A 16,102-nucleotide genomic window follows, 5' to 3' on the forward strand; every position below is an offset into this window, starting at 1 on the left:
TTAATGCAGCCCTTTTTACCACGTTTTTTCTTTTTTTTTTGTCCAGTTCAGTTAGTTTTAATTTTTTTACGACTGTAGATTTTTTAATTTTTCCTACTAGCTTCTTCAACGGAAGAAGCCACATGTTGTAGTTAAGTAAAAGCAAAAAAACCACTGCAGAAACTGGAAGTAACAACAGGTCTGATAAAAACGGGTACCCGGTTTTGTCAAACTCGTAAACAAGACATTAAATGTTATTTAAATTTTTAAGTTATAAAATAATATTCAAAATTTTTGGCCAAATTAAAGGTAATATACTAGGTTACATGTATTAAATTTTAAAATGGCCATTAGTTATTCATTAGAGGAGAAAACAGCTATAAACTTAACTTAAAAATCGAGTTTCCTGCATCAAAAAACAGGTGAGGTCTTACTGCTCCGGCACAGACTAGTCAAATGAGGTATAAATTAATACACACGACTGTTGGTGGTAAAGGGACACTAATTCTAACATTGTCTAATAGTTAGCAGCAGCCAGTTAGAAGAATTAAGGGGTACCCGGTTTTATCAACCTACCCGGTTTTGCCCAACTCTCCCCTACTAGTTTATTTATTTAGTGATTACAAGAGGCATATCGCAATATTTTGTTTTGCATTAATAGACCAAATGACATAAATGGTAGTTGGTCTAGTAATGTATGACAGCTAAACTTCCTAAAATATGTTTAAAGCATAAGTAGACTAAGCGACATTTTATTTTTTTTTAGAATATGGTAGGTGCGATTATATTAAAACTTTACAACCAAAAAGAGTTATAGGTGATCATTCTTCTGTTAAAATGTTGTGCAAATATGTTAATAAATGCATTTTTAAGAAACGAAGAACTTTGAAGCCATTTATCTCAAAACTATGTTTTGGCGAGTTATGCATAACGCCATCCATATAGTTTATGTTAGCATTTGGAGTACAACGCAGCAGAATCATGCCACAAAGTGCTGTTGTTGACACTCTACCTAGTGCTCTCGGTATCGTTTATACTTGTAGATTTCTTAGGATTTAGACATCTTTAGGTGCGGTATAACTAGATTAAATCTACCTAAAAAGTCTACAGTGTACACTTAGTTTAAGACAAAAGTAAAATACAGTAGACTCCCTCTATAACGAGAACTGAAATGGCAAACTAATTACCTCATTATAAGCTGATCTCGTTATATCATCTTCATCATTGGCTTTACAACCCATGGTGGGTTTTTGGCCTGTTCCAGAATCAGCTTCGATTCCTTCCTATCCTTCGCCTTGGTTTTCGCACTCCTAACACTTGCAAGTTGTCTTTCACCTGGTCCTTAAATCGTGCCCTGGGCCTGCCTCTTCTCCTCACTCTATCCGGTCTCTGGCTATAAATGTGTTTCGACGGCTCCACCTCATTCATTCTCACTAAGTGGCCTAGCAGCCTGTTTATTTTGATAGATCTACCAATACTAGGCTCACTATAAAGGTGGTAAAGCTCAAAATTATAGTGTCTACGCCATAACCCTTACGCTCCATGATGTTACAATTGTGTGAGTCTAATCTAAATGCTGTTTTAGGCTTAAAATCAAATTTTCACCAATCGCTCCCGCACGACATGACTGTTCTAGGTGCGAGTGCGAGTAGTCACGCTGAATCGGTACCGTTCGTCTCCCTTCTCATTCTTTGACGTGATTAGAGTATGAACGGACGTATTTCGTAATAATTTAGACTTGTGTGTACTGCAATGGCAAAAAATAGTAAGTATTACTAAGAATCAGTTTAAAACATGTTTGATGGGTATTATTGCTTTAAATAGGTTTAATTTCACTAAGTTTCGTACAAAAATGATTAAATGTATTCAAGGTTATGTTCTTATGAGTTACTTTTGGCGCTAGATCACAATTGTGGGGTTCGGGAGTTAACACAGTAAAAATCGACAAAAAAAAAACAGACAGAACCAGCTAAGTTTTTTGTTGCAGGAGATACAAGAAAGGTTAACTTGGACGAACTTACGGCTAATCCGGATAAAATTTATGAACTGATAGATGAATGTGGGTCCGATTTCGAGATTGAAAGCGACTATGATGATGATTATTTTGAGCCAAACATCGCTGATGAAGAGTCTGATGAGGAAATAACATCGAAGAGGAAAATCCTGAACCTTCTACGAGCAAAAATGTACCTTCCGTAGGCATAAAATGGACCAAAGATTCATTCGCAAGCTAGAATATTTCGGAAGAATCCAATGGGACTGATGATATCAACGACGTTTTGAGTCCATTTGGTTATTTCAGTCGATATTTAGATGATGATTTTTTTGAAATGGGAGCAAAACTAACTTCGCAATACTATTTGCAAGAGACTGGCATGGAAATAAAACCAGATATTTCTCCCGAAGAAATCAAACAATTTTTTGGTATGCATGCGGTCATTGCGGTCATGGGATGTTTTAAGTTTCCCATAATACACCTTTACTGGAGTGTAAAGTACCGACTACCAATCATAGCTGATGTAATGAATCGAGACAGATTTTACAAATTACGCACAAACTTTCACCTTGTAGATAATTTATCGGTAACTGAAGAGATAAAACAACAAAATCCCCTTTGGAAAATTCAGCCGATGATGATAGATAGAGTAAGAAAAAGATGTCTAGAAATCCAGAGACTACGTGGGACGTCATTTTCAATTGATGAACAAATGATACCCTTTATGGGCCGATGTCCAATACGACAATTTGTAAAAAATAAGCCGAGACCTGTTGGCCTAAAAAATTTTGTTTTGACGACATCTTGTGGCACAGTACTTGATTTTGAAATTTACCAAGGCTCTCTGACTCCGCTGAAAAATAAAGAACTCGGTTTAGGACCGTCGGTCGTTCTTCGCCTAGTAGAAACCTTGCCTCCGGAAAGTTGCGTCTTCCTTGATAGATATTTTTCGACTTTGTCATTATTTGATAAATTGCTTGAACTGAAAATAGAAGGAACGGGGACAATTATGCCAAACAGGACAAAGGGATGTGTATTTAAAAAAGACAAAGAAATGAAAAGAGGTCAGTCAGAAGAATACGTAAGAAGTGACAAAAAGGTATGCTTGACAAAGTGGAAAGATAATAAATCCGTAATTATGGCTTCCACGGCTTTTGGAGTAAAACCTTTACAAAACGTCAAGAGATGGGACAAACAAGAAAAAAAACATGTCGAAGTAACTTGTCCAAAAGTTGTTAACATATATAATGAAAAGATGGGAGGTGTCGATGTATGCGATCAAATGATTGAATGTTACAGAACCTTTTTTAAAACTCGTAAATGGACTTTTAAAACTATCCTCCACTTATTTGATTTATCCATCGTTAACAGCTGGATGGAATATCGAAAAGATTGTAAAAACAATAAATACAAAACAAAAGATATCTTGGACCTGCTACAATTTCGGTTAAATTTGGGTGAATTTTTTATCTGTGGAACAAAAACCAGAAGACCAGAAAGAGACAATGAAGATAACACAGAAGAATCCAGTATCAAAAGGGTTAAGTACGCTTCAATGCCCTGTCGTGACAAAAGGTATGATGGGTTTGATCATTGGCCTGTTCATGAAAATCAAAAAAATCCTAACACATGTCGTCTAGAAACCTGTCAAAGTAGATCAAGAATAAGGTGTAGTAAGTGTGATGTTTATCTTTGTTTAAGTAACAAACAAAACTGTTTTGTTCAATTTCATTGCAAATAACTTTATTCAATAAATTTGGTTTCATTTTTCTCAAATTGGTTTCATTATCACAATTGTGCTAGTTATCTGTGTGCTACTGTATGACACAATTGTGCTAGTCCTTGAATCCTGTCAAATGTCACTTTGAAAATTATGCAAAAAATTTGACTTCTTATTAAGGTATAAACTAACATTATCCTAAAATTTTAACTCAATATTTAAAATCATTTACGTTCGGGAGAGTAAGGGATATTCCGTTTTCCTGCACACCTTTATAGATATGTCTTAGGATTTTACATTCAAAACAGCCTAACCGTTCTTTATCACTTTTTTTTATCGTCCACGTTTCTGACGCATAAGTGAGGACTTATGACCATAACTAGAATAAATGTTATAAAAATGTCACCGACGAAATGTAATCTCCGACGTGCCTTTTTTTCTGTCACATACAATTTAATGCGTTAGAAAGAAATCGAAAAACTGTGACGCACTGAAAGATGATCATGAGAAATACTGTATATATGTCTGTTAATTTATGCAGTTACTGTATTACTTTGGTTGATTTGTGAGCCTAGATATACCAACTCTCTTATTCCTTCGAATGTATATGTTCCATTATGTTCTGCTACTCTATTATTATTTGTGACCTTCATACAGGGTGGGGCATTAGTGTGACAAAGTCCAATTACTCATTTGTCGTAAGAGATACGAAAAAAAGTTATTTAGGTAAAAGTTGGGGCACACATAGTACCATAATTTAAAAATATTTTCAAATATACAGGGGCGTGCGTATTGACAGGGTGACACAAACTTATGTTTTTTAAATGGAACACCCTGTATATTTTTACATTTTTGCTATCTCCTCAATGTTTCCTTTCTTAAAATACATATATGGTTTTGTAATATTATACAACGTAGTTTAAAAGTTAATTACGTTCTTTTGTTAATTTCGTAGCCACATCTACACCCTGTAGAATTGTAGTGATTTGACATCAAATTTTCTATTTATATTCAAACGATTTTTAATATAGTCTACTACTGTTAGTCACTAACAGTATAGCGAAATGTTTAATTTTAGTATACAGGGTGGGTCGAAACTCGGAATGAGTATTTTCTGAGATTTCTTAAATGGAACACCCGTATTGTATGGTAATGAAATGATATTTTATGGCACTTATTTATTTCTTAAGCATTACCTATACCTAAGTGCTTTAATTTGTAAGTTATTCGTGATTCTTTAAGCCAAACATGAATTGCAACAAAAATTACGTGAAATTTTATTACGTGACCGTGAAAATATCCAATCAAAAATAATTTTTCGAAAAAAAAATACATAATAATCTAGCCTGATCCTTAATTTATTAATATTGGATGAGATATCCAAATACATTCGTAGTTAAGGTTGTTGGTGCTTAAAATATTAATCAATCATACAAAATTCTCCCTAGTTGCCTATGACATGACACAAAATTTGCGTTAAAATTTGATATTATACTATTTATATACCTAGTTCCAGTTGATTTCTTACCATTACTAATATTAATTTTTCTAATGAGGAACTGATTAAAATGGCTTTGTGCTAGGAGAGTATAACAAAAATGAGCTACTTGATATAAAAATTTATCATCAGCAATTCCATGATAGACGACAACTAAAAAGAGAAACTTTTTAAAGTGTACTAAAACGGTTTCAACAGACTAGATACTTAGATTGTAAGAACGGTTGTACTAATATGCAGATCCTCAGTGACACTAAGGATTACATTTAAGTCCTGTTTTCTTCACTTACAATAGTTTTTGTTCGATCAGATTTATCATAATCTAAGTGTCCAGTCCGTTGAAACCGTTCTAGTATATTTTTAAACGTTTTTCTTAGTTGTTGTCTATCAGGGAATTACTGATGAAAAATTCTTATTGCTAGTAGCACATTTTTGTTATACTCCATTAGCACAAAAATCTTATTAATCAGTTCCTCATTAGAAAATTCATATTAGTAATGGCAACAAAGCAACTGGAACTATGTATAAAAATAGTATAATGTCAAATTTTTAAGGAAATTTAGTGTCATAGCCGACAAGGTAGATTAATATTTTGCGCACCAACAATCTTAACTACGAATTTATTTGGATATCTCATCCAATATTAATAAATTAAGGATCAGGCTAGATTATGATGTATTTTTTTTTCGAAAAATTATTTTTGATTGAATATTTTCACGGCCATCTAATAAAATTTCACTTAATTTTTTTTGGCTTAAAGAATCAGGAATAACTTACAAATTAAAGCACTTAGGTATAGGAAATGCTTAAGAAATAAAAAAGTATCATAAAATATCATTTCATTACAATACTAAAATACAGGGTGTTCCATTTAAGAAAACTAAGAAAATACTCATTCTGAGTTTCGACCAACCCTGTATACTAAAATTTAACATTTCGCTATGCTGTTAATGTTTAACAATAGCAGACTATATTAAAAATCGTTTAAACATAAAATAAAAATTTGATGTCAAATCACTATAATTCTACAGGGTGTAAATGTTGCTACGAAATTAACAAAAAAACGTACATAATTATTTTTAAACTACCTCGTATATTATTTCAAAACTATATATTTTAAGAATGGAAACATTGAGAAGAATCCAAAAATGTAAAAATATACAAGGTGTTCCATTAAAAAAAACATAAGTTTGTGTCACCCTGTCAATACGCACGCCCCTGTATATTTGAAAATATTTTTAAATAATGGTCCTATCAGTGCCACAACTTTTAGCTAAATAACTTTTTTCGTATCTCTTACGACAAACGAGTAATTAGACTTTGTCATACTAATGCTCCACCCTGTATATACTTAGTTTTATTAGTGTTAACTTTCTCGTTATATCAGACAAAAATAATATTGTGCATTCATATGAATATGTTGTTTTCTAAGACATTAGCTTCCTACAGTGTTACAGTGAAGCCATTCCGAGCATTATAAGATGCTAAATTAATATTGTTTCAATGGCGCTTTTGAAAAAGAGTAGGTGGATGAAGAGGAAGAAGTTGACAGGCGGTGGAGTTTATTACATCACTGGCCTCGATAAGCACATAGATTTTAGGCATTTCTGCATACAGGCACCTGGGGTATTTATTTATAGCCTTCACCTAAAACCAGGTAAAGAAACACATTCTTCGATTTCATTTTCCCTCATTATAACCCAATATGCATCGTTATGCAGCATCTTCACTGGTAAAAATTTGCGTTGAGTCAGCTTTTTCCCCAAATATTAGCGTGCTCGCAGAGCCTATTTTACTACAAATCAGGCCCGAGGCACTGTATTTTGGGCCCCTAATGTCTGTTCCACCTTGACTTTACAGTACACGAACATATGGCAATGCAATCCTTATGGGAATTTTTAGCGGGGCGATGCCGATTTTCTTAAAAAGAATTTTCAATCGAACATTACCGGGGTCCTAAAAATGTAGGGCCCTAAAAATGTAAAATTAAAACTAACCCGTTACAGTCAAAAGCATTGTAGTAAAACAATATTTTTCATTGTTTTTTGTAAGTGATAGTCATTTTCGAAAAGTAATCAGCAATAATTTTATAATCGATATGCGTAATAACTTTTTTTGGTTAAGAATGTTAGAATATCCAACATTAAAAGTGGATGTTGTTCTATGGTTGTTAATTTATGTATTGACAGTATAGACAGTTGTGAAGTAATGTCAAGAAAAATATAAAATAGATTGTCAGTTCACCTAAATTAAATTACAACAAAGAATATCAAATAAACTTATAATTATTACTGATAACATTGTATTGAGTAACTGATTGCTTATTTGGAAAATTTGGATCCTAATTGCAGTTTATTCTTATTATTAATGACTGATTTCCAACCTGAAATTAATGTCATTTTAATGTGTTTACACCCTTATTATTTAGTATAAATTTTAAAATTAAAATTAATTTTAGTTAGTTCATTTGATTCGTTGAAGTTCATTAAGAGGATCGGAACGTATTTTCGGCTGCAATGCTATTCAAATGGGGATTCATTTTTTTCAAATCCTGAGAAAACTAATAAGTATTTTGGAAAAATTTAAACGCAGAATGAAAGATTACGTTATTAGCGAGGGCCGAAAGTCCCTGAGAACTTCTACAATGTTTATTTTAATAAGTTACAGGGGTGAAAAAACTAAGAGAAAATTTAGTGTGATTTTTAAATTCAAATATCTCATTCAAAATAAACTTTTTATTTATTCTAAGGGACTTTCGGCCCTCGGTAATAATTTAGTCTTTCATTCTGCGTTTAAATTTTTCAAAAATATTTATTGGTTTTTTCAGGATTTGAAAAAAATGAACACAATGCCGTGGTAATATTTTCCAAATCTGTCTTTGTCTTACAACGCACTCAACCGAATATAATATTGTCAGCATATATTGTCAGTCAGACACTGACAATCAGTGACAATTTTAAATATTTGACATTGCATCGGGAATATTTTGAGAAATTGATTAAATATTATTGATATATAGTGTATTTGATAAATAATTGATTTAAGACGTGAACTTAATAAAAAGTTATTTATTGTGTATTATTTGTGAAAGATCCAAGCAGAGAATACATCAGATAATATATCCTGTGATCCAAGTATTTTGTTGTTAGATATGTTCAAAATTGTAAGCGTTCCAAAATAACAACATATTATTAAAAAATCACTTTAACACTTTTCCTCTTTTCTCGATTGATTATTAGTTTTTGTTGTACAAATAAATTATTACAATCACTGAAAACATAGTTAGTGAAAAAATTATCACATTTATTAACTGAATTAATAATTTGCAATTATAAAAATAACAGTTATCCAAGAACATTCAAAAGCCATCTCTTTAAATTAATTATGACATTTTCAAGTAGAATGACATTCTAGTAATGTTTACATATCCACACCAGTGTGAATTTTACTACACGTAATTTGCCGTGTAAAGACAGAAAAAGTAGGGATACACGTAAAATATTTGCGAATTATGTACCCATAGCCTTAATTGTTAGTTAATTCAGTTATTTTTCGAAAAAAAAAATTTTTTTGGAACCCTTGACAGCCACAAAATGTCAATATTATTAATTCCTAAGTTATCCTATAGAAAAAAGTATATTTGCTTAAAACCTGTTTCTGATAAAATTTGGCATCACTGTTAGTCATAAGAACCTGTACTGTAAAGTCAAGGTGGGACACACAGTAGATATGATTTAATAATAATAATAATAACTCTTTTAAATGGTTCAATTATGTAATAGAAATATAGTTGCACCAGAAATTAAAATTTTTATTAACAATAAATAAAATTTATTTTTAAACAATTAAACATTGTTTAAATACAGTGTCTCGCATTTAAGATTAAGACAGCTCTAATTTCGGCTCTCAAAATAAATACAGATTTGAAGTTTTGCACAGTCATACAGCATACAGGTTGAAGGTTTACATTTTTTAAAGATATCTACCTACTCAACTGAAATTTAAATTTTAATCGCTGCCTACTGCGAATCCACAAAGAGGGTAAATTTTCTATATTTTACTTCGCGTTAGAGATATCGGAAAGTTATATCCAAATATTATTCTAACCCCACATACCAAATTGCATGAAAAAATTCGCACTATTAGTTTTCGCACTTTTAGTAGAGAAATGATTCTCCGGCCAGCCAATTTTAAGTTTTAGGGCACTGACTACAAATATTGAAAAAACTAAAAGTGCGAATTGTGTCATGAAATTTGGTGTGTGGGGTTAAAATAATATTTGGAACAGCTTTTCGAAATAACTTTTTCCGATATCTCTAACGGGAAGCAATATATCGAAAATTTATTATGTTTGTGGAGTAGCAGTACTAGTAGTAGGCTGCGTTTAAAATTTTAATTTCAGCTGAGTATCTTAAAAAATGTGAACATTCAATCTGTATGACTGTGCAAAACTTCAAATGTGTATTTGTTTTGATAGCCAAAATATAGGGCTGTCTTTATCTTAAATGCAACACACTGTATAAATGTCATTTCCTTTTTTTATAAATAATTTTTGAATGGACAAACATTTAATGGTTGCTATTATTTGTTGAAGAATGTTTATCCAATGTTCCTTTTCTTCTAAATAACTGTTTTCCAATAATGTTACAATTTGTCCTGCTGTAACCAATTGATAGGAACCAATAATCCTGTACCAATTGATGAAATATGTTCAGGAGATCGCTCATGTTGAATAACTGTCAAATTGATATTTTTCCAGTCAATATACCCATCGAAATTTAGAAGAACAATCATTTTCGTGGAAATCAATTTAGAAACGTAACAAAAAACACTGCTACATTTAGGACTGTACGCTAACCACTCGCAAAGAAATTTTTCCCCATTAGCTTTCATTTTATATAAAATCGCACTTTACAAATGTTTCCTTTTGATATTATCCAGTTGTATAGCTCATTCACTAATTTTATCAATATATTCAGTCGGCCGATTATTTATAAATTATTATTGAAATTCCAGATTTAAATGATTTGGTCAATCCCCTGTATCGCTAGGAAAAGAGTTATTGACATTATTGTTTTCTATTGGGACCGTGCAAGTTCGGTAAAGCGACACCTGGTTTCTACGCTCTGCAACTTTATTCCCACTTTTAATTATATTGGACAATTATATTAGTCCTGGTTACTGGATAATTGTCAAGGCCATAGTCCAAAAATATAAAAAGAAGAAAAAATAAGATTCATGTTATGTTAATAAAACGTAAACTATTGTATGTAGTAAATAAAATTAGTTATTAAAATTCAGTACTACAAGCAAAATACAATTAATTAAATTTACCTTTATACTTATAATAATTGCATATCATATCAATATTGTGGAGCAATATATAATTTTTCTTCTTTAACGACAGTAGGTATGTAATGTACGTCAATTTGACAATATGAATTATTTAAGAAAGTTGCAATATTTCTCCGCTATTCTCGCACGATCGTTTCTCGTATCGCTTCCAAGTACTTGCACACCGCGAATAGGAGATGACAGAGATGTACTTGTGACAGGTGAAGTCGCTTGAAAATCAACAGTGGAGTTATCATTTATCATTTCCTGTTCGTAAAATGAAAGAATTTTGAAAATTTTATTTTATTATTGCAATAAAAAATTTTTTTTTCCAGGCCCCCATTAAAATGCGCGCCTGAGGCACGTGCCTCACGGGCCTAGGGGTAAAATAGGCCCTGCGTGCTCGAGGTAAATTGTGCTAGTGTGGACGTGTTCGTCGCATAAATCGGACGCAAGAATTTTCGACGAACATAACGCACACGTTCCATTGATTGTCGGTTTTCGAGCGAAGATCAAATGATTTGAGCACCACGTTCTCACTGGTAAAAATTTACGACGCTAATTCTTGCGACATACCATTAGTTCAATATGCATGAAAAATTTACCAATAAAGTTGATTAAGAGACTTGGTACCAGTAAAGAGGGTTATAGTTCAATAGGAATTTCATAGGACACCTAATGTACCTTGTTATAAGCGAAACCTTGTAATGCCCATGTTCGTTATAGAGAGAGTATACTGTACCAAGCAATGAAATTCAATTCTTATTTTTTATTAGCTAGGGCAGTAAAAGCTGAAATTAAGGAAGATTTTGTTGAAGATGATCCAATGCATACAGAGGGTCAGGTATCCACCTCCCTTGATCTCAGAGACTTAAAGAATGAACCAGATGGGTATATCTCAGGTAAGATAAGTAATAATTTTCATAAAAATAAATAATTATTTTATTGCAAAACGACACCAAAAGCCGTCTTATATTTCAGTATATTCAGAGAGCGTCATAAACACTCTAACTACACTAACCGGCACAAAATTCTTCCACCAAAAATTTTTGATTAAGTTTGACAATTTATAACTTTATTATTTGTACTCCGATTTTCAAGATTCTTGCTTCAGTTTGTAGGTATGTACCGGGTGTCCCAATAAGAATGGCTCTCGGCCATATCTCAGAAACCGTTTATAGTACAACTTTGAGAAAAAAAATTTATAGCAAAAGTTGCCTCGGGAAAAGCCTGGAAATTATTTCCATAATTGTAGGTCCACCGCTAGAGGGCGTAATTGAATATCAAAAATTAAAAAAATCTAAATTTTACAAAATTTACCTAATGAAAGGGTACTGGAAATCCAATCATCGTATTCTCCATAAAATTCTGCGCATATTTGGTTTCACAAGTTTAAGTATACCTTTGCAAATAATAGGTGGGGGTGAGTGGGAACCTTCTTATGAAAAAATGGCTGTAAGTCCGGTTCTGCTAAATCGAATTTTACATTCTTGGTCTTGTTGAAATAGCCTTATAAGTAATATGCAAGCTAGGAGGCGTTATTTAATTATTTTCAGAAATCTAGTTTTCTTTGGAAAATATTAAATACAAATATGGATTTTTAATCCTGTATTACAAGATTAGACCAAATTAGCAACATATTACCGAAAACCGCATGTCGATACCTTTTTTCTATCTCGAGATATCTTATAGCCACTTTACACGATGCAAGTAATTGCGAAATTTATTGCACACGTTATTGCAGCAAGAACTTCTGCAATAAGTTGCAACTAGCTTTCTGCAATAAAGTGATTACACGGTGCAAGTAATTGCATAAACTGACATGAAATGGACACAAACTTTGACATACCATAAATTTTAGGTTATGTTGTTTTTATAAATTAAAAATGTAATTTTTTGAGTCGAGTTATCAGATATATTAGATTAAAAATGTTAGATTATAATTTGAGAAAATTATAATATGTATTATGTATAATAAAATCAATTAATACCTAATGCAAGTATACCTATAATACATTATTCATTTACAAAAGGAAACAAGTTGTTAAATACAAAAGAAATAAAAATAGAATATAGTTTCTTTAATCCCTATGTTGCACAATTAAAATTATCCACCAGAATAATGTTATCTGTGAAGCGTGAAATTGGTAAAAAGTTCCTCTAGTTTTGTCAAAAATTGTTTAGTTTGAAATTTAGGATGACAGAATGTCAAAACAAACAGTGTAGCCTTAAAAGTTACTAAAAATATAACCAAATTGCAGAAAAATTGCATGAAAAATAGGACATGTTCTATTTAGCTGCAACTTCTTGCAGCAAGAAATTGCTGCAAGAAGTTGCAGCTTTTCTGTGCAATTCGCGTATGACACGATGCAATTTCTATTGCTGCAAGAAATTGTGCAATTAATTGCGCAATTAGTTGCATCGTGTAAAGTGGCTATTAAGAAACGTGTAAATTTTAAACAACTGTTAATGTCACCGGTAAATGAACTTAAGAAAAAGTAGTGTGCTATTGAAAAAACAAAGAAACATTTTCCAGATGTGAACGTATATAATTAATTAAAACAACAATAAGACAAACAACACTATAAAATATAACAAAGAAATAAAAGCAACTACTTACTTAGTCTTAGTGACTGCCTAAATGTTCAAATTGTTGCCCATCATTTTCGATGCAGGCATTTACTCTTTTAAGAGTAGATTGAACAGCAACAGATTTAACTGTTTTAGACTTTTATTTATGGGGACAGATTAAAGACCTTGTTTTTGCCGCTAGGCACTATTCAAGAAACATGATCTAGAATCTAGAGTTAGAGAATACGAAACGCCATTCAAAGCATTGCGAAAGCAGAAATTGAGACTGCTGTTCAATCTACTCTTGAAAGAGTAAATGATGATAAATCGAAAATGATAGGTTACAATTTGAACATTTAGGTCGTCAGTAAGTAAGTAGTTGCTTTTATTTCTTTGTTATATTTTATGGTGTTGTTTGTCTTATTGTTGTTTTAATTAATTATATACGTTTACATCTGGAAAATGTTTCTTTGTTTTTTTCCATAGCACACTACTTTTCCTTAACTTCATTTATCGGTGACATTAACAGTTGTTTAAAATTTACACGTTTCTTAAGATATATCGAGATAGAAAAAAGGTATCGACATGCGGTTTTCGGTATTATGTTGCTAATTTGGTCTAATTTTGTAATACAGGATTAAAAATGCATACTTACATTTAATATTCTTCAAACAAAACTAGATTTCCGAACATAATTAAATAACGCTTACTAGCTGGCTATTACTTATTAGGCTATTTCAAAAATAAGACTCTTACATTGACGAAAAAGAGCTGCTTTCAACAAAACCAAGTATGCAAAATTCGATTTAGCAGAATCGGACTTACAGCCATTTTTTCATAAGAAAGTTCCCACTCACCCCCACCTCTTATTTGCAAAGGTAGACTTAAACTTGTGAAATAAAATATGCGCAGAATTTTATGAAGAATACGATGATTGGATTTCCAGTGCCCTTTCATTTTTTAATTTTTGATATTCAATTACGCTCTCTAGCGGTGGACCTACAATTATGAAAATAATTTCCAGGTTTTTCCGGAGGCAACTTTTGTTATAAATATTTTTTCTCAAAGTTGTACTATAAACGGTTCCTGAGATATGGCCGAGAGTCATTCTTATTGGGACACCCGGTATATGTTTTCATGTCGTTTGTTATTATTCCGGTAACAAACATTTTTGGCTTAGATGGATGGCATTATACGGGAGTAAATGGAAGCATTGTATTTTCTCCTAACTTTAAAAAATTCTGTGGATTATTTCATTCATAGGAGATTCTGACCAATAGAAAGCTACAGAAATCTAAATTAGACTGATAATTTTTGATAATTTTCCGTCGTCAAGTATATTACGTCAGATGCCCTTCGTTGCTATGAAAAAATACATTCAGTGACATTAATGACAATTAATGTTTTAAAAATTATAAAAGTGATGACTTTCAACCGTAAAATATTTATAACAACTGTGTGTTTAATTGTACCTACTAATTTGTACTTACATAAATAAATTACAATAAAATTTTGGTTTTGAACAGTTCTATTCATGAAATAATGGCAACAAATTGCACTCGCCTTCGGCTCGTGAAATTAAAACTGTCAAAGTGTCACTCGGGAAAAATTCAATAATTTTAGAGCTCTTGTGCAATTACTACTGATTATTTCATTCATAGGAGATTCTGACCAATAAAAAGCTACAGAAATAAAAATTAAACTGATAATTTTTGATAATATCCCGTCGTCAAGTATATTATGTCAGATGCCCTTCGTTGCTACGAAAAAATACATTCAGTCACATTAATGACAATTAATGTTTTAAAAATTATAAAAGTGATGACTTTCAACCATCAAATATTTATAACAACTGTGTGTTTAATTGTACTAATTTGTACTTACATAAATAAATTACAATAAAATGTTGGTTTTGAACAGTTTTATTCATGAAATAATCGCAGCAAATTGCACTCGATCTCTAAAATTATTATCGAATTTTTGGCCTCGTGACACTTTGACATAATTTCACTCCCCTTAGGGTCGTGAAATTAAAACTGTCAAAGTGTCACTCAGGAAAAATTCGATAATTTTAGAGCTCTTGTGCAATTACTACTGAAAACTTGGAGTGTTGATTTTGTTACATATTCCTTTTGTATTATCCTGGAGGTATCCCTAAGATTTTGTTTTTTGAATCATCCGAATATCTCTTTTCTTTTAAAAGCTGTAAGTAAAAACACTGCTTTGAATGTTTACTTAATTAAAAATATCAAATGCACTAAAATTAACAACACAAAACAAAATTAACAACAAAACAATTCAATAGCAGGTATGTCCACCTCTCGCAGCAACGACTGCTCGCAATCTGTTTAGCATCGAATAAAGATGTGCTATCCTTGCCTGGGGATATTGCCTGATATTCCTCCACCAGGGCCATAATTGTACCAAATTTTCTGGAGGCCTAGGAGACGGCGAATAGCTATTTTAATTCATCCCATAAATGCTCAATAGAATTGAGATCTGGGCTGCACGCATGCCATTGTAATCTTATCAATCCAACCTCTAAGATATTTATGTTTGTGAGTCAATCAGTGTTTTTATTTACAAAAAATTGTACAGCTCTTACAAGAAAAGAGATATTCGGATAATTCAAAATGCGAAATCTTAGGAATATCTCCAGGATAATACAAAAGGAGTATGCAACAAAATCAGCCTTCCAATTTTTCCACAGAATTTTTTAAAGTTAGGAGAAAATACAACGCTTCCATTCACCTCCCGTATAATTACATCTAAGCAAAAAATTTTTGTTACCGAAATAATAACAAACGACACCAAAACATGTACCTATAAACTGATGCAAGAATCTTGAAAATCGGATTACAAATGATAAAGTTAAAAATTGTCAAATTCAATCAAAAATTTTGGGTGGCCGAATTTTGTGCCGGTGAGTGTAGTTTTAAACCTTCTTAGGTTATCTTCAGAGAATGTATGTATATATGACTTTCTCTGAACCAAATAAAGCATA

At 31.9% G+C, this 16,102-nt stretch overlaps 1 protein-coding gene across 3 annotated transcripts in view; it reads left to right on the forward strand.

Moving 5' to 3' along the window:
* LOC126880404 (zinc finger protein ZFP2-like) overlaps positions 1-16,102 on the forward strand; it is an 82,774-nt gene that overhangs the window by 7,790 nt on the left and 58,882 nt on the right. For all 3 annotated transcript variants that reach the window (XM_050644240.1, XM_050644241.1, XM_050644242.1), the window contains exon 2: positions 11,304-11,429. In XM_050644240.1, coding sequence (XP_050500197.1) covers positions 11,304-11,429 — 126 coding nt within the window. The remainder of the gene's footprint in view (positions 1-11,303; positions 11,430-16,102) is intronic.

This window comes from Diabrotica virgifera, chromosome 2 (genome assembly GCF_917563875.1).
Source record: "Diabrotica virgifera virgifera chromosome 2, PGI_DIABVI_V3a".
In the NCBI taxonomy this organism is placed as follows: Eukaryota; Metazoa; Arthropoda; class Insecta; order Coleoptera; family Chrysomelidae; genus Diabrotica; species Diabrotica virgifera.